Raw genomic sequence first — 24,586 nt, 5'->3', positions numbered from 1 at the left:
CGGTAACAGTCTAGCAGTGGGATTAGAAACCGTTGAAGGAATTCAAACAGCAACAGAGCATCGGGTCCTCTCAAGCATTATACCGGGGGTCATGCGTGACCTGAGAGATTGTCACATTAACATGGAGGATATACGTGTCGCGGCCAGCCTTCAACTGGCGTACATTATCACCGTCCTCGGAGTTCAAGGACGACTCTCGACCAATCACGGTTGAGTTGCGGGCGGCGTTCAGTGGATAATTAAAAAGACTGTGGGGCCCAGAGTAGTTTCCGCTTTAAAGAAAATGATTTTAGAAGAGTATAGCCTATTCCAAAAGGGGTTCCTATCACCCATTATTTTTTATTACTATATTCTGTTAAGTAATTTTTCCTGGTAAACGTGATATTAATTTCAACACTTATTTTGTATTAAGTATATTGAACACTGTCGTTGAATATGGTATGAACTTATATTTCATTTTAAAGTTTTATTGATAAAAAAAAACCCAACCATTTAAACTTTTGTTTGAACGCCTCCTCAGTTCTCATGAATGTATGAATGCTGTGGATACAAGAGGGTGAGCGGAGCAAGTAACTGGCTCTGCTGCAGTGGGTTGACCTTTGAGCAAGGCGAGTCAATGAGGGATAAAGATTTATGTATGGTGGGCGGCGGAGGTCCATGCCGGGAGTGTGACGCGCTTGCCGAGTCATGTGAAACTGAATCAATATTTCAAGGAGATAGAACTGGGTAGAAAGCTTAGTGCCGACCTCGCCACCCCTGCCACCCACAGCTTGAAGCTTCCAGGCCGTCCCCTTCCCACCTGAAGCTTGATTTCTACGAGGACAGCCAGCCTATACCACCCCACCAAGGCTTGGATGATCCGAGGCTTCCTCCCGCCACTCATAGCTTGATACCTACAACCCACTGTTGCCACCCATAGCATTCTTAGCCACCCCTGATAATCCCCTGCTTACCGTTCACCCCTGCTTGATGCCCTCAGTTCTCCCCTGCCACGCACGCACCTCCACCCGCCCCTGCCACCCACAGTTCCTGTGTTAAAGCTTTCATGCTGTCCTTGTCCCTCCCGGCTTAGTTACACCTCCCGCCACCTTCCTGCTCAAGCACCAGTACACGCTCCGCTCCACTTCTACAGTCATGACCTTGGCCTAGTTATATATATATATATATATATATATATATATATATATATATATATATATATATATATATATATATATATATATATATATATACATATATATATATATATATACATACATATATATATCCCTTCGAATTTGTGGTTATACTTTTTTACACAGTTTATATGATATATTAAGATATGCCATCCAGCATTTTCATATATACTTTTTTTTTTACATCATGTGTAGTAATATACTTAATTCAAATGGTCTTTCTGAGTCGTGTAATAGCATTACTATCATTACGTGTCACCTGTAATTATTGCTTTTTCCCTATTATACACCTCTTGTGAGTGCGAGGCTGCGATAGCATTTATATTTTCTTTTTTCTTCCATTGTGTCAGTGTTAAGCTGTTATAATTAGTCGCTGCTCTTGCTATTTTTCCACCCCAGTAACATCAGTGGGTGTTAAGCTTTATGAACTGGAATTTCTCTTAACTTTTACCAGCGGATAGCGCACTGACGCTTCCTCCTCTGTCTTACTGTATTTATTATTATTATTATTATTATTATTATTATTATTATTGGTATTATTATTATTGTTGTTGTTGTTGTTGTTGTTGTTGTTATTATTATTATTATTATTATTATTATTATTATTATCATTATTATTATTATTACATCGCCAGGAGCATAATTGAATGATATAGTCTATATCTTGTTCCTAGTAAATGTTTAGTTGTCTTAATGTCCAGTTTTCTAACCTTTAATTTTTCATCATAAGTATTATCTAGTTTTCGTCCAATTATTGTTCTTACTGTAATTTCCTCAATATAGAATTAATGAGTGATTCGCAGCTAAGCGTCCCCCCCCCAAAAAAAAAAAAAAAAAAAAAAAAAAATATATATATATATATATATATATATATATATATATATATATATATATATATATATATATATATCTTTTCTTTCATACTATTCGCCATTTCCCGCGTTAGCGAGGTAGCGTTAAGAACAGAGGACTGGGTCTTTGAGGGAATATCCTCATCTGGCCCCCTTCTCTGTTCCTTCTTTGGGAAAAAAAAAAAAAAACAAGAGGGGGAGGATTTCCAGCCCCCCCCGCTCCCTTCCCTTTTAGTCGCCTTCTACGACGCGCAGGGAATACGTGGGAAGTATTCTTTCTCCCCTATCCCCAGGGATATATATATATATATATTAGTGTGTAGGTTTAGTACACTGAACGATAAAAATAGAGTGGGGAAGCACAACTTTGTATACTGTATCAGCCGTTGTGAATATTTTCGTTATAACATTGTCCATTACAACACATTTTATACAACTTATTTTTACATTACCATGGGAATGCGTTGTTCGTGGAATTTGTTTTGTATGAAGGTAAACACTTGTTTACATTGTTTACCAGACCCCGCCATTATAAATTCCAAAACACTTAAATCCTTAAGCTTGCAACAATTTATTTAGCCAGTTTTCCTATAGGTAGAATTTGCAAGATATTATTCTACTGATCTTCTACAAATAGAGTTTATGTTTGTGGATCCAGTGCGTATTTGATGACTTAGAGATTTTCATTAATCTACAAAATAATTAACGTATTTGACCATAATTATATCATACAAACGTAATATTCTTTAGGTCTCAGATTTTGATCTCCCTGTCTTAATGCTAAATGATAATGTGCAGTTAACTTCCCTTGCTGGAAAAGTGGTACAATAAAGCCATATGTAGTCAAAGATTTATGTATGATAAGAATCGCCCTGCAATCTGTTCTCTTTTCAGTAAACTACACGAACAGTGATAATTACTGTACTAAATATTGACAACAAGCAGATTCCAGCCTTTTTATGCAAGTTCCTGCAATAACTTGAAATTCATAATTTGCGTACATCTCTTCTTTGTTGTATTTGTATCAGAATGATAGAATACATAGCCTCGTATTGTTATAGAAAATGGGATGCCAGTTGAAGCGTTCTGTGATGATTAAGTAATGATGAACCAGAAATAGATTTGTGTACGTCATGGAATAATAGAATCAGGCTATGTATATCTACCTACGTGTTGGGTTAGAACAATATATGAAATTTTAATACATCGTCAAACCATGATCGTACTGATAACCTTTTATCTCTCAGAAGCAACTCATTCGAGGTTGATAGCAATATTTGTAGGTGAAGACATGGAAATGATAGCACTCGTCTGTGTGGCTAGGCTACAATATAACATTACAATGTATGAGTGTTAGTAGTGTCGTTAGGTACCCATTTTACTTCCTATTATTTTTTTAATGAAAATAGATTATCTCGATGTTGCATATGATTATTATCATGTTCCCAAACTCTGCCCGAATTTAGTCAGCCAAATGGAATATTTTTGTGAGTTAGGCTCACAAATGACGCATGCGGTATTTTCCCTTCAGATCCATACCAATTCCATCAATCAGTGTTAACTCCTATTGACCTTAGCTTCTCTTTACTACATCCAAGCATAAATTGCTATTCTTGGTAAGCTGGAGTCTGTTGGTTTTATTAGGAGGGAGGAAGGGAGGGTAAGGAGAGTGAGGGTTACGCCGATCGTGTGTGTGCTGGGCCAGTGTTGCCAGTACCTGTGGGGCGGGAGGTCGTCCGCCGGCTGTCACCCGCCTGTTGTTTGTGGCCGCTATCACCATTGCCATTCTGTTTTCCCCATGCCATTTACTGTGTGGATTTTCTCATTACTGTCCGCCCCTCCAGTGCATATTTTCAGTTGATATTCGTCAAAATGCGAATACTGTTGTATTCGCTGTGGTGTTGGAGGTGCGGTGTATAGTGCATAATGATAAGCGTGATTGAGGAATTAGCTGTTACATGGCTATTGCCATTTTGGAATTATTAATATTAAGAAATTCCACCTCCACGAAGAAAAACCTGTATATGTACATAATCTATCTGTCTATCAATCTGTATATGTATATACATGTGTATGTAGGTGGGTTGGGCCATTCTCGTCTGTTTCCTTGCGCTACCTCGCTAACGCGGGAGGTCATATAATATTATATATATATATATATATATATATATATATATATATATATATATATATATATATATATATATATATATATGCAGAAACAACAATAGGAAAAGGAAACACCAGAATTCTAGTAGTGTTTCTGCGTTTATGAAGGCACGTGTTTTTTGTGATTTTTACACACACACACAAACACACACACACACACACACACACACACACACACACACACACACACACACACATATATATATATATATATATATATATATATATATATATATATATATATAGATAGATAGATAGATAGATAGATAATGTCTTACATAAAGTGTTGGGAAGATTTTAAGCAAACAGCGGTATTTAGAGGCCATACAGATAGGTTATTTAGTAGATAAAATAAGACAACTTATTGTTGAGAGGTTAGGAGTGCATTTTCCATTTTCTGTTATGTAATGTCCCCCCCCCCCCCCCCGGACCAGGAGCAGGGCGGCTGGTTGTGCCTCACTGGGTAATATAATGACAGCAGCCGACGCCGCCACAGGAAATTAAGAAGTTGGTGGAGGGGGTGTCGTCTGGGTGTCCCGACGAGGGGGTAGGGTGGGGGAAGCAGTCTGGCGCCTCCGTGCTGGGGAAGGGGGGAGCTCAAACGTCTTGGTGTGTGAGGTTGGTGGGAGAGAATTCAGACTTCTTGGTGTGTGTTGGTGGGGGGAGAGCGGCTTCAAGCTCTCTGATTTGTGAGGATGGTAGGAAGAGGGGGAATTGAGTCTCCTCCCTCTGCGAGGGAGAGGACTTGAAGGCTGCTCGGAGTGAGAGGGTGGGAGAGTAAAGGGGGATTCACGGTGTCAGGGGAAGGGAGTTGAGGCGTTTTTACGTGGAAGGATGGTAGCGATAACAGGTTGAAGACGGTCTGGTTGTGTGAGGTGGAGGGGGGGGGGGGGTGGAAGAGGAGGGTTTAGCTACTCCAGGTGTGTGAGGCTGGTGGAAGAGTAGGATTCGGGTGTGTGAGGCTGGTTGAAGAGGACTGTGGAGGAGGGTTCATTATCTTCCAGGTGTGTGAGGGTGGGGTAGGAGGATTCAAACTGATGTCTCTGGTTTTTGCTCGTACAACTTTACGTTCATATTATTATTATTATTATTATTAATCTCTTTTTTTAGTAGTAGTAGTAGTAGTATCATTATATGTATATATATATATATATATATATATATATATATATATAAAACATACAAAGCTCCATCAGCCAGGATCGAACCTGGGACCCCTTGTGCACAAGGGGTCCCAGGTTCGATCCTGGCTGATGGAGCTTTGTATGTTCTATGAAGGTGCGCGTTCATATACACTTTATTCGTATATATATATATATATATATATATATATATATATATATATATATATATATATATATATATATATATATATATATATATATGTGTGTGTGTGTGTGTGTGTGTGTGTGTGTGAAAACGTTTGGAGCGTTCGACTTTCCCACTCTGTTAATTGGGCCTTTCTTATTGTATATTTAAGCAGACACTTGGTAAGAGGTTAAAATTTTTAATACCATGTTAAATGCAGGCAAGATGTTACACTATTAATTGTATTGTGTTATTCATTTATGTGAAATGTTTGTGTTGTCGGTCGAGTTGTTGTTATCATTATTATTATTATTATTATTATTATTATTATTATTGGTGTTGTTTATTCATCCTAGTCTATGGGTATAATCGTCCATGTTTCACTAGGTCACCATTTTCAGTCTACGGATGCCTGTACCCGGGTTTCACTAAGGGTCACCGTACTCAGTCTCCCAGTGTCACTACCCATGTTCCAGTGGGTGAAGCCTTCGTGTGGTTTCGTCTGTATTTTAGTTCTGTAAACTGAATTTTAGTGTATATACAGTTTTTATTTTTTCATTTGTTAATGGTTTGATATTGGAACTCTGTTTTCTTTCGTACATTTAAATTGTTGTAGTGTCATTAATTATTTGTGCGATACGAGGAGAAAATTCTACACTCGTTGGGCCCCAGCTCTTGAAGTTTCTTTACTCTCATACTACTTATTAAACTTGTGTATGCTCTCCAAATTCATAATCTCATAACTGTAAGTTTTCCTCGGTTCTTCCACCACTCTTATACTATAAAAGTACTTCTTTATATCTTTTCTAACAAGTTTCTTGCTTAATTTCAGTTTATGGCCAGTGGTTGTTCTATCCTGCTTCTTTCAAAAAGTGTCCACTGTGTACTTCATCAAACTGTTTTGAAATTTTTAAGCATGTGTTCAGGTCGCCGCTTACTTTTCTCTTCCCCATAGTGGAGGAGTTTTAGGCCTCTTAAGGTTTCCATGCACCTCTCTTGTCTTAATTCTGGTACCATATATGTTGCCCTCCTCTAGACCTTTTCTGTTAGTGATGTGGTTCTCTGTATGCAGTGACTGAACTTGAGAAACGTGTTCTAGTTTGGACGTAATAGATGATATGAACAGCTTGCTGAGTACTTCCAATTGTCATATTTACCAGCTGACAGCTTGTAGCTTTTACTGTTTACTTATCCATTCCCAGTAATTTTCAGACCACGCTCGTGAGAACGACCATTCTGCATTTCAGTTCCTCCTCTCGGTTTCCATTTTTAAAGATTTGTATGACATTTGCTGTCTTCTTACAGGGCACTTCTCTGTAGCGCCATCTTAAGCAACATTTCATGTTGTTTGTCAAGTGTCACTAAGTTTGTTTGTTTGTTTTTTGACATTTTTGATTGAACCACTCCTCCTTTTTTCCACCTTTCCTCTGCTATGTTTGAGGCTGAAGATGGCCGCCTTCCTGTTCGTTCATTGTAAATATCACAGAGCCTACCACCACAGCGCTGGTTCCTCCTGGCTGTTGAACGTCATCTCCTAGTGTATGCTGCCATAGTAATTGTTATGTTCTGTGTAGTTTCTGCGATTATATGTCTCCTCTGTGAGTCTCTTTTCATCATTGCTGTTTTTATATCCTGATATACCACATAGTTCACCTCAAGCAATACATGATCATATTTTCCAGTCTGTGTATCATAATCGGTAATATCATTTTCCATGCCTGCATGTGTGAAGATTAGATTGAGTAATGATGGTTTATCAGTTCTCCTCATCCTGGTATGCTTATTGACTTGGTGATACAGGAAGATTTCCCTGTATACACTCTGAGAGAACTTGTGTCTCCATGACTCTCGGACTTCATGAGAGTCTGCAGTCCTCACTGGGTCGCTTTGGGACCAAAATCCCGCATTCTTAAACCATATCTGCGAAATGCATGTTATCAGTGTGTATTTCTCTGTTTTTATCTTTGTATATATGTTTTTTATGGTTGTATACTTGTTTAATGTTATCAGTGTATGCTTGTTTATTGTTATCAGTGCATACTTGTTTGTTGTCATCACTGTATATTTGTTTATCTTCGGTAGAAATCTTCAGAGGATGCTACAGCCTATTATCAACACCAGTGTGCATTTCTCTCCTGCAGTTACCCTTGCCATTATGTAATGTTTCAATGGGCCATCTTCCAGAATATCCAGAAGCCTAAAGTTGTCTCATTAAAAGGCCATTGCTCCTATTCTTGGAGACAACTCTTCTGACCCATCTGTCTGTTGTTTACTATTTATTGGGCTTTCTTTCTCTGGTTACATTTTTGATGAATCCCCTTAACTGATTCGATTCTCATTATGATTTTTAATTTCCCCTCCCATCTTATGACACTTTTCATTATCCTTCATTAAATTTTTCATATTTTGATTACCACTTTTCCAACTGCAATCACTTCGTATCACGTTTCTCAGCCATTTCCTCAGTCTTATGGTCTCTAGTGTTTCATCTTTTATTTCTTCCTTAATTTTTCTTCTACTCGTTGTAAGCCTCACCAAAGCTTCCTCTAGCTTGCCTCCTTATACTTCTAGTCATGGTGCTTACCCTCATCTGAATCTATTTCTGATTTGTTATATTCAGAATTCTTGTCTAGCTTGGCTCTGGGCATGCAGTATGCGAAGTTTTCAGTTGCTTAGATTCAGTCTAAAGATTATCTTTACTGCCAGTTTTCTTATAAGAACTTCTAGGTTACCAGCCCTCGGATTATGAACTAACAAAAATAAGGAATATATCCAGAAAGAAAAAAAACTGAGCTGGTTGGCAGGCACATTAACTGCTAGAGTTAACGTATAAAAATGAATTTTTGACTTTTTTATTGTGTTACACTCCATTGTGTGTTTTCTCGTGTAAGCTCTTTTACTCCTCATAGTTTATTCAGATTATCTCATGGCTAACCATTGTGTATATAAATGATTCTCTAAAAAATCTTTCCTTACTGAACTTAGCATCACTCCTTAAACATTCATGTTAGCATATCTTGTCTTCTCAACACCCGTTGCTCTTGTATTCCTCACTCTGCCACAGTGGAAAGTTATATTTTTGAAGAAGAATTTTATTCATGGGTGGCCTCTTTACAGTCTCCCCACTCCCCATACGTGCACGACTTAAAGGCCTGGGGAAGTAGCAGTCCATCCAATTCTTGGCTAGAGGCAGGACGCTCTCCTGTATTTACCTACTTGTGTTGGATGAGCACCATACATTGAACTTTCTATTCTGTGATACAACTTTCTAAACTATTGTATGCTTTTCACAGGCACAATATCTTAACAAAGTTTATTTCATTCTTCCAGATTTTCTAAAACTCTAAAAGGTATTTTATTTTTTCTTCTAACAAATTTCTTGCTTTATTTCATGTTCTAGTTGCTGGATCATTGTTACGTCTGTGAAGACCTGTTCACTGTCAGCGTCATCAAGGTGGCCTGAAACTATAAAGGGGTCGATTCTGACTCTTCTCTCTTTCTTTTGGCAAATCTAAGGCCTGTGCCTTTCTCAGTAACTCAGTTCTCTTAATTCTGGTACAGTATTTGTTGCCCTCCTCAGGACCTTTCTCTGATGCTGCTTCTGGTGTGTGTGTGTGTGTGTGTGTGGTAGAAGGTAGTGCTCTCGTGGGGCATTATCATTTGACTTCTTGAGGACAACGATATGAACCCAAAGCAAGTGACACATTAAAAAGGGATTACCTGTCATTTGTTTCGGCTTTTGTTGTCCTCGGATAAAAGTTATGTCCTGCCGTTTTATCTATTCTCATTCTGTGTATCGCTGATAGTATGTCCAGCTTTTATGTCAGTTTATTGAAGAATGTTCTCCTGTCTTGTGCGAAAGAAATTGTAAGATTTTTGTCATGGTTTTGTTGTCTTGAACCAATTCATTGTTTTATGTGATTGATGATGGACCAATTGATTGGGTAATGACTCTCTTGCATCTAACATAACTGTAAAACTCTTTATGGTATGTTTTGCCATTTTCAGCAATATACGCATCATATTAATGTTTACGCAAATTTATTCAACTTTATCATGTTCGTTATTGGTCTCTTTGAGGTTCTCATGAGCAACTTTCTCCAACAACAAGGATTTTCTTTTTTATTCATTTAACCGTTCTACCACCTTGGCTGTGTTTTTAGATATAGACCGTCTGCAATGCATGTTCTCTCTACTGCCTTGATGATGGTGGTGGTGATGGTGATCAGTGCTTAGAGTTAGTGGAGATGGAATGTATGTGGTGATAGTAGGTTAGTACATACAGCTAGTGGAGACAGAATGTAGGCATGGTAGGTTAGTACTTAGAGTTGGTGAAATATTACGTTGTTATGGTAGTAAGTTGGTATTTTGAGTTAGTGGAGATGGTAGTTTGTGATGTTAGGTTAGTTTATAGAGTTAGTGGAGATGGAATGGTGGTGGTAGGTTAGTTGTAGGACCAGAATTGATGAAGGTACTGAGACATAGAGTAATGGTGGTAAATGTTAGCAGACATTAGTCAGTAATATAGGAAGAAGTAGTGGTCATCTGTTGGCATCCGTTACCAAGACAAGGTCTCACACTGGGGAGCTCTTGCTGGGTTCTCATGCTGGGGAATTCCTCCTAAGGTCCCACCATGGGGAACTCCTGGTGGGGATATGTGTCCTGGACTAACACAACACACACCAACACACCAATTTTATTTTATCCCATCTCTGTGTCTTGATATGTACTAAGCACAGTTATTTTGTCTTGCAACATCTATATATGGAATGGTTTCCATATTTTGTGTTGCAGCATCTGCAAGTTAATTGAAATATGTTTTGTATAGACATTAAAATGTTTTTTTTCTGTTGACAGCCGGATGAGGGCGGGGGGCCGTGTGGCGGGCGGCAGTGAGGGTGCTGCTGCTGCTGCTGCTGGTGGCGGCGCGGGCAGAAGCGTGAGGAGGGCGCGCGGGAGTGGCGTGGGCGGGCGGGCGTGGCAACAGAATGAGCCCCGAGGAGAGCCGCAAGGAGCGGGAGGCGCGGTCCGTGGCTCTCGAGCGAGCCTACGTGCACGACGTATACGACCAGATCTCGGCGCACTTCTCCAGCGCTCGCTACCGTGCCTGGCCACGCGTCAAGCAGTTCCTCACTGACCTCGAGCCCGGCTCCTTCGTGGCCGACATAGGTCAGCACATCCTGCCCTTGACCTCCATGTCCTGTCGTCATCACCACCCAGCACAGATCACCCACCCTCATTGCCATGTCCAGAACCACTCACCACCCAGCATGGATCACCCACCCCCATTTCCCTTGTCCTACCCCTAGTACGGATCTTGTCCAGCCTCCGGCCTGGATCACCCACCCTCATTCTACTTGTCCAGCCCTCATCACCACCAGGGATGGATCATTCCCATTTCATTCCCATCGTCCACTACATTGCTGCCCATCATGAATCGCTCACCTTCATCCACTCCATCACTACCCAGCTCATATCACCCACCCCTACCCCCTATATCTAGCCCCCATCACCCACTCTTCCCCCATACCCAGCCCCCATCACCACCTAGCATAGATTACCCATCCTCATCAACTCTATCACTGCCCATCATGAATCATTCACCCTCGTCCACTCCATCACCACCCATTATAAATCATTTACCTCATCCACTCTGTCTCTACCCAGGTAGTATCACTTACCCTCATCCCAGCCCCATCACCACCCAGCATTGATCACCCAGCTTCATTCCCCACGTCCATCCCCATCACCACTCAGCACCATCATGGTTTGAATGTCACCCCAATGAATTTTCTCATCATTACTGTATTCTTTTGAGTGCCATTTGTTCTGACACTGATATAATATTAGTCCAGGTAAACATAAAACCTTAATGTTACAATTCAGCCATTTTTTCCCTTCCTGCAGTGAGAATTAAGAGACTTTACTGCAAAACAAAGTGATACTTATAAGGAGATTCTTACGCTCCAGTATTATCTTTAATCCTTCAGTTAAGAACCCTCAGCATCTCACCTGTTGAACAAACAGACATAAAATTGATTGTACCATAAAACATTTGACATATGTTGCTTGTTGAATGAAGGAGTTGGTTGGATCATTGTGAAATTTGTCTAACAGTTTTTAGATATTTGCAAACTTTAAACAGTTAACATCAAATCTAATTGACATCCCATTAAAGTTTTATTAGGTGCTATTATATGATTACACTTTTTATCAAGGAAGGAGGAATGGAGGCTGGGATGTTAGTGAGTGCTGTAAGGCATGAAGATACTTAGAGCAAAGAACCAGGGAAGAGTAATGAACACATAAGTGTAATTATTTGTTGTAACATTTTAGGGGTTTGGAGTCTGTGCTCTTGTAAAGTTTGCATTATGATTTGTAGCCTTGAAAGTGGATTTGGAGTTTAGCTTGAAAAGAATAAGGAATAAGATAATTGGAGGAGGATATGTATATGGTGACAAGTAAGGAGTGATTGGTGAAAGATGGAACAAATAGTTAAAAGATCGAACAGTTACATAGAATGAATAACAGATATATAAGATAGATTAAAGCTGAGAAGAGAGAGGTATCTGCATAGGGTTCATCAGCAAACAGTCAGGGGCATATCTAGGGGAAAGAGCGCCTATGGCAAGCACTGAAATTGCACCCCTGGCTTGATTAAAAATGTACTCACTGTGGATGTTTAGGAAAATATATACAGTGTAATTATAAACTGTTGAAGGGTTAGGCCAAACTTAAGTCAATATAAACTCTTAAAGACTTAAAGACTTATTTGATCAAAATTGTAGCGTAGAAGCAGTAATGCAACTGATAGTAGCAAAATATTACTATAGCTGAAAAGCAGGCGAGTTTCTTTTTTATTTCACAAAACCAAACCATTAAGAATGTCAGTCGGGTAGCATGTATCAAAAAACAAACCTGCTGAGTGGCGCCCAGGACACCTACCCTACCTGTTACACCCTAGATATGCCACTGTAACTATTACCTTCAATTTTTGGTATTTTTCTCAGAAAATAAGATTTCCTTTAAAAACTCATCATAAGAAGTATTTTTCATGCTAAATACAAATCTGGTGTTAGAATAACGTTCAGTCCTCTTAATGACACGTAATTAAGCTGCTAAATAAAGTCAGTTTTAAAATATTTCTGTTCCTTTGCATCTTATTTAATGAGTATGTATCAGTAGCTGAGAGCATTATGATTTTTTATGATTATTTCAAGTATAGAAGTGTTTGAATATTTTATCTTTCAATTTTGAAACAAAATATTTTGAGCAAAAAATTACTCTGAACTGTTACCGTCAGTTTTTGGCATTTTTGTCAGAAAGAGAGATTTCCTTAGAAAACTCATTATAAGAAGTATTTTTCATGCTGAATACAAATCTGGTGTTAGAATATCATTTAGTGATCTTTATGACTTTCAATTAAGCTGTTGAATGAAGTCATTTTCAAAATATTTTCTACTCCTTTGCATCATATTTGCTGGGTCTGTATTTCAATTTCAAAATATTTTCTACTATATTATATCATATTTACTGTAGGTTTGCGGCAGGGGTGTGTGATGTCTCCATGGTTGTTTAATTTGTTTATGGATGGGGTTGTTAGGGAGGTGAATGCAAGAGTTTTGGAAAGAGGGGCAAGTATGAAGTCTGTTGGGGATGAGAGAGCTTGGGAAGTGAGTCAGTTGTTGTTCGCTGATGATACAGCGCTGCTGGCTGATTCATGTGAGAAACTGCAGAAGCTGGTGACTGAGTTTGGTAAAGTGTGTGAAAGAAGAAAGTTAAGAGTAAATGTGAATAAGAGCAAGGTTATTAGGTACAGTAGGGTTGAGGGTCAATTCAATTGGGAGGTGAGTTTGAATGGAGAAAAACTGGAGGAAGTGAAGTGTTTTAGATATCTGGGAGTGGATCTGGCAGCAGATGGAACCATGGAAGCGGAAGTGGATCATAGGGTGGGGGAGGGGGCGAAAATTCTGGGAGCCTTGAAGAATGTGTGGAAGTCGAGAACATTATCTCGGAAAGCAAAAATGGGTATGTTTGAAGGAATAGTGGTTCCAACAATGTTGTATGGTTGCGAGGCGTGGACTATGGATAGAGTTGTGCGCAGGAGGATGGATGTGCTGGAAATGAGATGTTTGAGGACAATGTGTGGTGTGAGGTGGTTTGATCGAGTAAGTAACGTAAGGGTAAGAGAGATGGGTGGAAATAAAAAGAGCGTGGTTGAGAGAGCAGAAGAGGGTGTTTTGAAATGGTTTGGTCACATGGAGAGAATGAGAGAGGAAAGATTGACCAAGAGGATATATGTGTCGGAGGTGGAGGGAACGAGGAGAAGAGGGAGACCAAATTGGAGGTGGAAAGATGGAGTGAAAAAGATTTTGTGTGATTGGGGCCTGAACATGCAGGAGGGTGAAAGGAGGGCAAAGAATAGAGTGAATTGGAGCGATGTGGTATACCGGGGTTGACGTGCTGTCAGTGGATTGAATCAAGGCATGTGTATGGGGGTGGGTTGGGCCATTTCTTTTGTCTGTTTCCTTGCGCTACCTCGCAAACGCGGGAGACAGTGACAAAGCAAAAAAAAAGAAAAAAAAAAAATTTACTGGGTATGTATTGGTAACTGAGAGCATTATGATATATTTTCCATGATTATGTCTAGTATAAAAGTGTTTGAATATCTTATCTTTCAATTTTGAAACAAAAAGTTTTTGGAGTTAAAGATTACCCTGAACTTTCAATTTTTGGCATTTTTTTCAGAAAAATGAATTTCCTTTAAAAGCTCATTATAAGAAGTATTTCTCATTCTCGATACAAAAATGTTATTAAGATAACGTCTAGGCCTCTTAATGACGCAATTAAACTGTTAAATGAAATCAATTTTAAAATATTTGTTTGCATCGTATTTACTGAGTATGTATCGGTAATTGATAGGATTAAGATATATTTTTCATGATTATATCAAGTATAGAAGTGTTTTTATATCTTAACTTTCAATTTTGAAGCACAAAGATTTTAATGCCAAAAAGATATCCTGAACTATTCCCTTCAATTTTTAATATTTTTCTGAGAAAAAATATCTTTATAAACTCATTATAAGAAGTATTTTTCATGATGAATATAAATCTGATGTTCAAATAATGTTTAGAGCTCTTAATAACACTCAATTTAGCTGTTAGATGAAGTCAATTTTGAAAGATTTCTTTTCCTTTGCATCTTATGTACTGTGTATGAATCGATGACTGAGTGCATTATGATATATTTCCCATTATTCATTTCAGGTGTAGAAGTGTTTGAATATTTTATCTTTCAGTTTTGAAACAAAAATTTTTTTGAGCATTTTTGTCAGAAAAATAGATTTCCTTTGAAAACTCATTATGAGAAGTACTTTTCATGCTGAATATAAATCTGGTGTTTAGAATAATGTTTATTCCTCTTAATGACACTCAATTAAGCTGTTAAATGAAGTCAATTATAAAATTTTTCACTTTGCATTGTATTTACTGGGTGTGTATTGGTAACAGAGCATTATGACAGGTTTCAGATATATTTTTCATGGTGTATTCGTAACAGAGCATTATGATAGGTTTCAGATATATTTTTCATGATCATTTCACGTATAGAAGTGTTTGAATATCTTATCTTTCAATTTTGAAACACAAAGGTTGTGGAGCTAAAAATACCTGAACTATTACCTTCAATTTGTAATATTTTTTCTCAGAAAATAAGATTTCCTTCATAAACTCATTATAAGACGTATTTTTCATGCAGAATTGCAGTATCAGCACCAACAAGTGCAGTTTGAAGAATATAAATAAGTGCACCCTACACACAACACCATCTGTGGCTGCCCAGTAAACTAGTCTGGTGGCCGCAGTAATTTCAAGTTCCCTCACGTAATTTTGTCCAGACTAAAGGAGGTGCCGAACCATCAGTTACCAGAAATTTGATGGTGTACCTGTAGTTTGTTTGAGTGTTAAATGGGAGCAGGTGAATTGTTGTAGTTGTCTAAAATGACCTTTGACTTTTGCAGGTTGTGGTAACGGCAAGTACTTGCACATTAACCAGCAGGTGTTTAAAGTGGGTGTTGATCGCTGTTTCAACCTTACAAACGCAGCCAGGGAGCGAGATCATGAGGTAAGATTGAGAGTTAGGTGGACAGATGAGGAGAGAGAGAGAAAATGGAGGGTGTTTAAGTAGGTGACAGAAGACTTATTGACCTTAAGATTACCTATTGGATGTGATAATCTCCCTTTATTTCCATTTTGAATAATGATTTTGACTGGCAGTAATCACGCACCCTTTGCTTGAACGAGTATTTTGGCATTGCATATATGCCATTTAAGCCTAATGAGTCATTATGATTAATATTAAACCTGGAGTGTACGTTATACTACATATGTCCTGGCACTAGCAAGTTATGAAGAGTCAGTATGGTTCTTGATAATTTGTAATAAGTTTCTAAGAGTGACTCAACACTTTTTTTTGATTTTCAAGAGGCAACTATGATATCAGTAGCTTGCAGATCAATGCAGTATAACTCTATAAGCATTCTTATTCTGAACCTTTGTAAACACATTTTCAAGCTTCCTTAATTCTTTTCCACTTACAGCATAAGAATGTAGAATTTTCTTGATGTCCTTGATGTGTTGATGTCAGCAGTAGTGAAATGGTAGATGGTCAAGCTAAAGTAAATATTTCCAGCATTCTATATCAAGATATATCTAGCATTCTGTACCTTATAGTGATCTTATGAGCAGAATGAGTAGTTATGTTAGACGTAGATGGCAAGTTAGATGGGTTTTGGAAGCCCAAAAGAATAACAAACTATAAGGGCAAGGATCAGTGCTCACTCAGAGGCCTGCTCTGTAAGGACATGAATAGGTATACCATCCAGACCATAGGCCTTGCCCACTTGTGAAAGAATAGATTATTAGATTTTAAGAGTCATGGGAAAGGATTTCTGAAATAATGAAAAATATATATGATGAACTGCATTTTATTCTTTGATCTTATTGCAGAGTCGTAAAGTGATAAGGTGTAATTGCTTCATTATTGTACTTAAGTAACTTTGATATTTAAATATATTTAATTTTGCTTCATTGAATTTTGAGAGGATTTATTGTACCCTTACCCCACTTCATTTCCCCAAAACTCCTTTATATTTCTTAAAAATTCTAGAAGCTCGAATTGAATCAATCAGTCAGACAACATGTGGCAGTGTAGGCCTTGAAATGAATAAATCGTGCATTCACTTGGCACTTGAGCAACCATCTTTTTTTCCCTCCCTAGACTCAGTCTGATGGCTCTTTAGATAAACTCAAATAGTCTAAAAAGGTGTTCTGCAGTAGCCTGCAGATATTTGAAAGGAACCTATGCCTATAAGATATGAAATACTTTCAGAATATCAGATCTTAGATAAGAATATCATAACTGCAACTGATAGTGGATCTGATTATTTTAAAGCATTGTGGCTGTAAGTACTCAGAATGACAAAGGCATGGAAGATCAGGGACAGTTATAGGTGCAGTCTGATGATGTAGATGTTAAATCTGCTATGAATATCACCTTCCAAGACACTATAGCCATTGTGTACTAGATAGTTGCCACTGAATATATAATCCCTAAAATGACCCCTCTGTAAGTCATCCACTAATTCTTGTTGCTATTGGTGGATGTCATGAAGGCAAAGTTTGATGTTAAGCATTGTCAGGCAGCATAGAAGAAAGGTGGCCAGTCACTAGTGACAACAAAAACTGTTGAAGAGGATTTTAAGCTACTGCTGATTTGCCCATACCAAATATGGTGGAACTCAGCATTCCTGGCTGTGAAGAGGATTTATGATTAGAGAAGGAGAAAGGAGAAAAGGTCATTGAGGATATGTTCAGCATTCAGAATCAAAATGTGATTATAGATTCTTCTTGTAATGTTTGTTTCTCTTTTTACTGCACTATTCATGCCCTGTATACCTGTTTTTATTGCTGAGTCAAAAATGTTGCTAGGAATGAAGTTGGTTGAAGTCATGTATCTGTTTTTATAGTGTCTAAGATGTTACTAGGGCTTCATTTAACATACTAAGTAGTGGGGCAGCTCCTCTTGTAAGGCCTTCCTTCTCCCCCAGTATTAAGAACAAAAAGTCATTTTTGCCCCAAAAAACTAGGCTGTTTGAGGCCCTTTTTGGTTTAATCGTGTGAATTGTAATATTCCCTGTTAGCTCTCTGTTATCATGGCAGTTATTATATATCTCCACACACATATATGAGCCCTTCTGAAAATTTGCTCCGGATGTGAAAATTCCCTAAAAGAAGTGTGGGAGTTCCTGAACTCCACCTACTCAAGGTTAAACAAGTGGAGAGTCACCTCTGGTGAGGCTTTATCATTGGGAGTATGTACAGTGATATCAAAGAGCTTTTTTCTCCAAAGGAATCTGCATTTTCCTGCTGCTGGAAGTAGTACAGCCTTGAAGTGCAGGAACTCTTAGAAAGAGTCCTTGTTTCATATCATTTCTTTTTTAGAAACTGGTCATGGGGTATAATTATGAATAGATGAATATAGGTGTCTCCATGGCTGTTTAATTTGTTTGTGGATGGGGTTGTTAGGGAGGTGAATGCAAGAGTTTTGGAAAGAGGGGTAAGTATGCAGTCTGTTGTGAATGAGAGAGCATGGGAAGTGAGTAAGTTGTTGTTCACTGATGATACAGCGCTGGTGGCTGATTCATGTGAGAAACTGCAGAGGCTGGTGACTGAGTTTGGTAAAGTGTGTGAAAGAAGAAAGCTGAGAGTAAATGTGAATAAGAGCAAGGTTATTTGGTACAATAGGGTTGAGGCACAAGTCAATTGGGAGATAAGTTTGAATGGAGAAAAACTGGAGGAAGTGAAATGTTTTAGATATCTGGGAGTGGATTTGGCAGTGGATGGAACCATGGAAGCGGAAGTGAATCATAGGGTGGGGGAGGAGGCAAAAGTTCTGGGAGCATTGAAAAATGTGTGGAAAACGAGAACGTTATCTTGGAAAACAAAAATGGGTATGTTTGAAGGAATAGTGGTTCCAACAATGTTATATGGTTGCGAGGCGTGGGCTATAGATAGAGTTGTGCGGAGGAGGATGGATGTGCTGGAAATGAGATGTTTGAGGACAATATGTGGTGTGAGGTGGTTTGAACGAGTAAGTAATGAAAGGGTAAGAGAGAGGTGCGGTAATAAAAAGAGTGTGGTTGAGAGAGCAGAAAAGAGTGTTTTGAAATGATTTGGTCACATGGAGAGAATGAGTGAGGAAAGATTGACAAAGGGGATATATGTGTCAGAGGTGGAGGGAGCAAGGAGAAGTGGGAGACCAAATTGGAGGTGGAAAGATGGAGTGAAAAAGATTTTGAGTGATCGGGGCCTGAACATGCAGGAGGGTGAAAGGCGGGCAAGGAATAGAGTGAATTGGATCGATGTGGTATACCGGGGTCGACGTGCTGTCAATGGATTGAATCAGGGCATGTGAAGCGTCTGGGGTAAACCATTGAAAGTTGTGTGGGGCCTGGATGTGGAAAGGGAACTGTGGTTTTGGGCATTATTGCATGACAGCTAGAGACTGAGTGTGAACGAATGGGGCCTTTGTTGTCTTTTCCTAGCGCTACCTCGCACACATGACGGGGGAGGGGGATGTTATTTCATGTGTGGCGAGGTGGCAATGGGAATGAATAAAGGCAGACAGTGTGAATTGTGTGCATGTGTATATATGTATATGTCTGTGTGTGTATATATATGTGTACATTGAGATGTATGGGTATGTATATTTGCGTGTGTGGACATGTGTGTATATACATGTGTATGGGGGTGGGTTTGGCCATTTCTTTCGTCTGTTTCCTTGTGCTACCTCGCAGACGCGGGAGACAGCGACAAAGCAAAATAAATAAATATGAATAATATATATTTATATATATATATATATATATATATATATATATATATATATATATATATATATATATATATATATATGTATATATTTTTTTTTTTTTTTTTTTTTATACTTTGTCGCTGTCTCCAAAGTATATATATATATATATATATATATATTTATTATTTATTTATATTTTGCTTTGTCGCTGTCTCCTGCGTTTGCGAGGTAGCGCAAGGAAACAGACAAAAGAAATGGCCAAGTTATGTACTTCATAACTTGTAAGTATGGTAAAGTAATTTTCATTACCAATACAGAAATGATTTTAAGATGCTTCTTTATATTTTTGTACCTTGAGTACCTAATAAAGTGGGTCCTTTTTTTTTTTTTTTTTACTTGTCTACAGTTTAGGAATAGCACCACTACTTTTACTTAAGTACATTCTTGTCACTGTAATAGTACTTTAATTTCATTAACAAAGACCATTACTTTTTACATTTCTAATTGCTATAGTTACATAATGATAGTAAAGGGTTAATATTTTCGAATCCTGTGCATAATAGAATGCATTATTACACTAATGCTCCAAGGTGCTCTTGCAGGTGATGGTAAGCGACAACCTAGCTTTACCTTTCCGTGACGAGTCTTTCGATGCTGCCCTCAGCATTGCTGTCATCCACCATTTTGCCACCACTGAAAGGCGTGTTCGGGCCCTCAGGGAACTGGCCAGGATCCTCAAGATTGGAGGGCGCTTGATGATAAGTGTGTGGGCCATGGAACAGCGCCACAGGAAGGTATGAAGCTGGTCTTAGAGTTTGGTAGGGTCTAAATCTTTTTTATAAAACAGGAAAGAATCAGAGCTTTGTGGATGTTTGCATAGGATTTTGATAGATATTATCCATGGTTCTGGCTCATTCACAATCACCAGGTAACACCTCTTGTTCTGATGTTTTATGCAGCCAGTTTAGTAGAGCGACATGAAAACCAGACAAGGTCCAGCCTCGGTGTATGCTCTTAGTTCGTCAAAACAATTGGAATTCACTGCAGCAAACCTTACAGTGTGGTATAGTGCCATATTGTTTCTCCTATAGTACAGTAAGAGGTAGTTTCAAATCTTTTATCTGGTCTAACAAATGAATAGCAACTAATAATATTCTTTTTTCTCCACCATCTATTGTAGACCTCACAATAGCAAACATTTCATGTTCATCCTACACTGGTGAAATGAGGACACTTGAGACATATATGAATACAATCTGTGGTTCATTTTCACTGTATGTCTCCTCAGACAAACAAATTATGTTGATCACCTTGGAGATTTAGGATTCCACCTGGTTTTCTTGTGAACAAACTGCAGGTTCATATACCATTTAACTCCTGATGGAGCCATGCTCTTCACTTTCTGTTATCTCATTTATGGTCTTCAGGCTGCAAAAACTAAAATTAGATGATGAAACACTATTCATACATGATATAAAACCAATTGGATTTGCATCCATGGTAGCCAGTGTTCTGCAAGTACATTAAACACCTTGAGTGATTTGCATTATACTTACCAGAAACCTTAACTTTCCAGCTGTTCATGATTAGTGAGTGAGTAGTAACTTTGGTAGTCAAGAGTTTTAAGTATCAGTTATGGTTGGTAATTATGAGCTCTGGGTGGTCTTCAATTCAGTTTCCTACCAGGAACTTCTGGTAGCTAATAAAAGATCTCTTTTTTTTTTTTTTTTTTTTTTTTTTTTTTTTTTATACTTTGTCGCTGTCTCCCGCGTTTGCGAGGTAGCGCAAGGAAACAGACGAAAGAAATGGCCCAACCTCCCCCCCCCCCCCATACACATGTACATACACACGTCCACACACGCAAATATACATACCTACACAGCTTTCCATGGTTTACCCCAGACGCTTCACATGCCTTGATTCAATCCACTGACAGCACGTCAACCCCTGTATACCACATGACTCCAATTCACTCTATTCCTTGCCCTCCTTTCACCCTCCTGCATGTTCAGGCCCCGATCACACAAAATCTTTTTCACTCCATCTTTCCACCTCCAATTTGGTCTCCCTCTTCTCCTCGTTCCCTCCACCTCCGACACATATATCCTCTTGGTCAATCTCTCCTCACTCATTCTCTCCATGTGCCCAAACCATTTCAAAACACCCTCTTCTGCTCTCTCAACCACGCTCTTTTTATTTCCACACATCTCTCTTACCCTTACGTTACTTACTCGATCAAACCACCTCACACCACACATTGTCCTCAAACATCTCATTTCCAGCACATCCATCCTCCTGCGCACACCTCTATCCATAGCCCACGCCTCGCAACCATACAACATTGTTGGAACCACTATTCCCTCAAACATACCCATTTTCGCTTTCCGAGATAATGTTCTCGACTTCCACACATTTTTCAAGGCTCCCAAAATTTTCGCCCCCTCCCCCACCCTATGATCCACTTCCGCTTCCATGGTTCCATCCGCTGACAGATCCACTCCCAGATATCTAAAACACTTCACTTCCTCCAGTTTTTCTCCATTCAAACTCACCTCCCAATTGACTTGACCCTCACCCCTACTGTACCTAATAACCTTGCTCTTATTCACATTTACTCTCAACTTTCTTCTTCCACACACTTTACCAAACTCAGTCACCAACTTCTGCAGTTTCTCACATGAATCAGCCACCAGCGCTGTATCATCAGCGAACAACAACTGACTCACTTCCCAAGCTCTCTCATCCCCAACAGACTTCATACTTGCCCCTCTTTCCAGGACTCTTGCATTTACCTCCCTTACAACCCCATCCATAAACAAATTAAACAACCATGGAGACATCACACACCCCTGCCGCAAACCTACATTCACTGAGAACCAATCACTTTCCTCTCTTCCTACACGTACACATGCCTTACATCCTCGATAAAAACTTTTCACTGCTTCTAACAACTTGCCTCCCACACCATATATTCTTAATACCTTCCACAGAGCATCTCTATCAACTCTATCATATGCCTTCTCCAGATCCATAAATGCTACATACAAATCCATTTGCTTTTCTAAGTATTTCTCTTTTTAAATTAGTTTTATAGGACTCTCTTCATAGAAATAGAATTGTAAGACTGCAGTGTTGCTACTCTTAAGAATATTGTCTTGTTTAGACTTAGTTCATGCAATCAAAAATTGATATATACTGTAAGTTGTACTCTTGTACTTCCATGTAGTCAAATAGGAGACAGTACAGTTTACAAATAACGAAGGGCCTAACTATGAGTCCACTCACCCAAAAGGCCTGGCTGTAATAGTATGTGTTTTACCCACGTCTTTTTTTATGCATTGTATTAATGGCTGGTGAATTGATTATCATTATCATTTTTAATCCCACATTCTGCATACAGCACACCTTACCTGCATATGGAAGTAAAACTTCCCTAGATACCTTCCATTCTGCAGCCATCAGATAGTTTTGTTTACCCTCTCTTTATGCAATTTTTTCCCAGTCTCTCATGGTACCTCTGCATGCAATTCTCATTTCCAAACTCATTGACTATCACCAGGATCTTCTTACCCATGTCACTCCGTTCTCTTTCACATTCACCTCCACCAAGAAGTGATCAGACATCTCACCAGCTGCCCCTCTCAGCACATTCATATCGATCAGTCTCTCCTTTGCATTTCTGTCAGTTATTGCATAGATAATAATGTCTATTGACCCACAGCTCCAATTATCCACATATAATTATCTGTGCACTGATTTTCAAATCAGGTATTCCCGGTCACCAATCCTTGTCAGCACACAAGCTGTTCACTTTTTTCATTACACTAGATGCAGCATGCTCCCTAAGTATGTACCCAGCAGTTACATCACCCACTCTTACATTCAAATCTCCCACCATATTTTGCATCAGAATTGCTGATGCAACTCGCTCAGCTTCTCCTTAAAGATTTCCTACTCATCCTCACTCCTCTCACTATTAAGTGCTTAAGCACTGACAATTATCCACCATATATAATCCACTTTCATTCTCATCCACATCACTTTGGAACTTGTTTCTTTTCACGATTGAACAAATTTCCACAACGCCTTCATTAAAAGTTCCATTCCATCCCTTGCCTTTGTCCTCATACCAACCTCAGATTTTATTCGTAGGACATTCCCGAACCACTATTCCCCCCTTCCCTTGAGCTTAATTTCACTTTGCAGCCAGAATAACAAAGTTTCTTCCCCAAAAATTACTACTTCTATCCCTTCTCTTCATCGTGGTTACATCCACACACATTCATACAGCCTAGTATGTGCCTTTGAGAAAGATGAGCACTCTTCATCTGGTTCCATAAGTTCTGGCTTCTAAATGAATTGTGAGCATTTGATAAAGAGTAGTGAGTGGTGAGATGAGGAAGTTACGATACTGTAAAAAGAGAAAATATGTGTATGGGTACTGCCTGAACAGAAGGAATGCTGATGACATGACTCTAGTGGCAGATTCAAGTGAGAAACTGCAGAGGCTGGGTTCTGAGTTTGGGAGAGGTAATATGAATAAAAGTAGGTTACAAAGTTTAGCAGGGGAAAGAGACAGGTTGGTTGGAATGTGAATCAAAATGGAGAGAACTTTGAGGAAATGAAGTGTTTAGATACTTGGGAGTGGATGTGGTGGTAGATTGAACCATAAGATGGGTGAGGGGCCTCAGGTCCTGGGTACACTGAGGAGTGTTTGGAAAGAGTCACTGTCTCTGAAGGTAAAGATAGGGTTTTTGATGGTATGGTAATTCTAATGGTGTATGGAAGCAAGGCACAGGCCATAGATAAAATTGTGCAGAAGAGGGTGGATGTGTTGGAAATGAAATGTTTAAGAACAATATATGGTTTGAGGAGTGTTGATTGAATGAGAAATGGTACTATAAGAGAGAAGTATGGAAGTAAGAAGAGTATCCATGAGAGAGTGACGAGGATGTGCATTGTTGATACATATGGGAGAAGTGTGTGGGGTGTCTATTCACTATTATTCATTATTATTATTATCATTGCTATGTTTGTTGTTGTATGGATCTTTGGAAATGCAAGTTTTATGCATACATGACCACTTCTAATATCTAAGATTGCTAATTTGTTTATAGCTTGGCCATTGGACAACTGTTGGGTCATAAATAATGAAGCAGAGTGATGCTTTTATCTCAAAAAAATTGGGTTTTCAGCATTTTGTTTTCT

At 38.8% G+C, this 24,586-nt stretch overlaps 1 protein-coding gene across 4 annotated transcripts in view; it reads left to right on the top strand.

Annotated features, from left to right (window-relative positions):
• Window positions 1-24,586, top strand: part of fid (fire dancer) — a 227,176-nt gene that overhangs the window by 128,994 nt on the left and 73,596 nt on the right. For all 4 annotated transcript variants that reach the window (XM_071658267.1, XM_071658268.1, XM_071658269.1 and 1 more), the window contains exons 3-5: window positions 10,361-10,672; window positions 15,525-15,628; window positions 19,981-20,172. In XM_071658267.1, coding sequence (XP_071514368.1) covers window positions 10,492-10,672; window positions 15,525-15,628; window positions 19,981-20,172 — 477 coding nt within the window. In that variant the 5' untranslated portion in view covers window positions 10,361-10,491. The remainder of the gene's footprint in view (window positions 1-10,360; window positions 10,673-15,524; window positions 15,629-19,980; window positions 20,173-24,586) is intronic.

This window comes from Panulirus ornatus, chromosome 66 (genome assembly GCF_036320965.1).
Source record: "Panulirus ornatus isolate Po-2019 chromosome 66, ASM3632096v1, whole genome shotgun sequence".
NCBI classification, from domain to species: Eukaryota; Metazoa; Arthropoda; class Malacostraca; order Decapoda; family Palinuridae; genus Panulirus; species Panulirus ornatus.
Note: the sequence above shows the minus strand (reverse complement) of the source record. Positions and strands in the feature narration are given on the sequence as shown.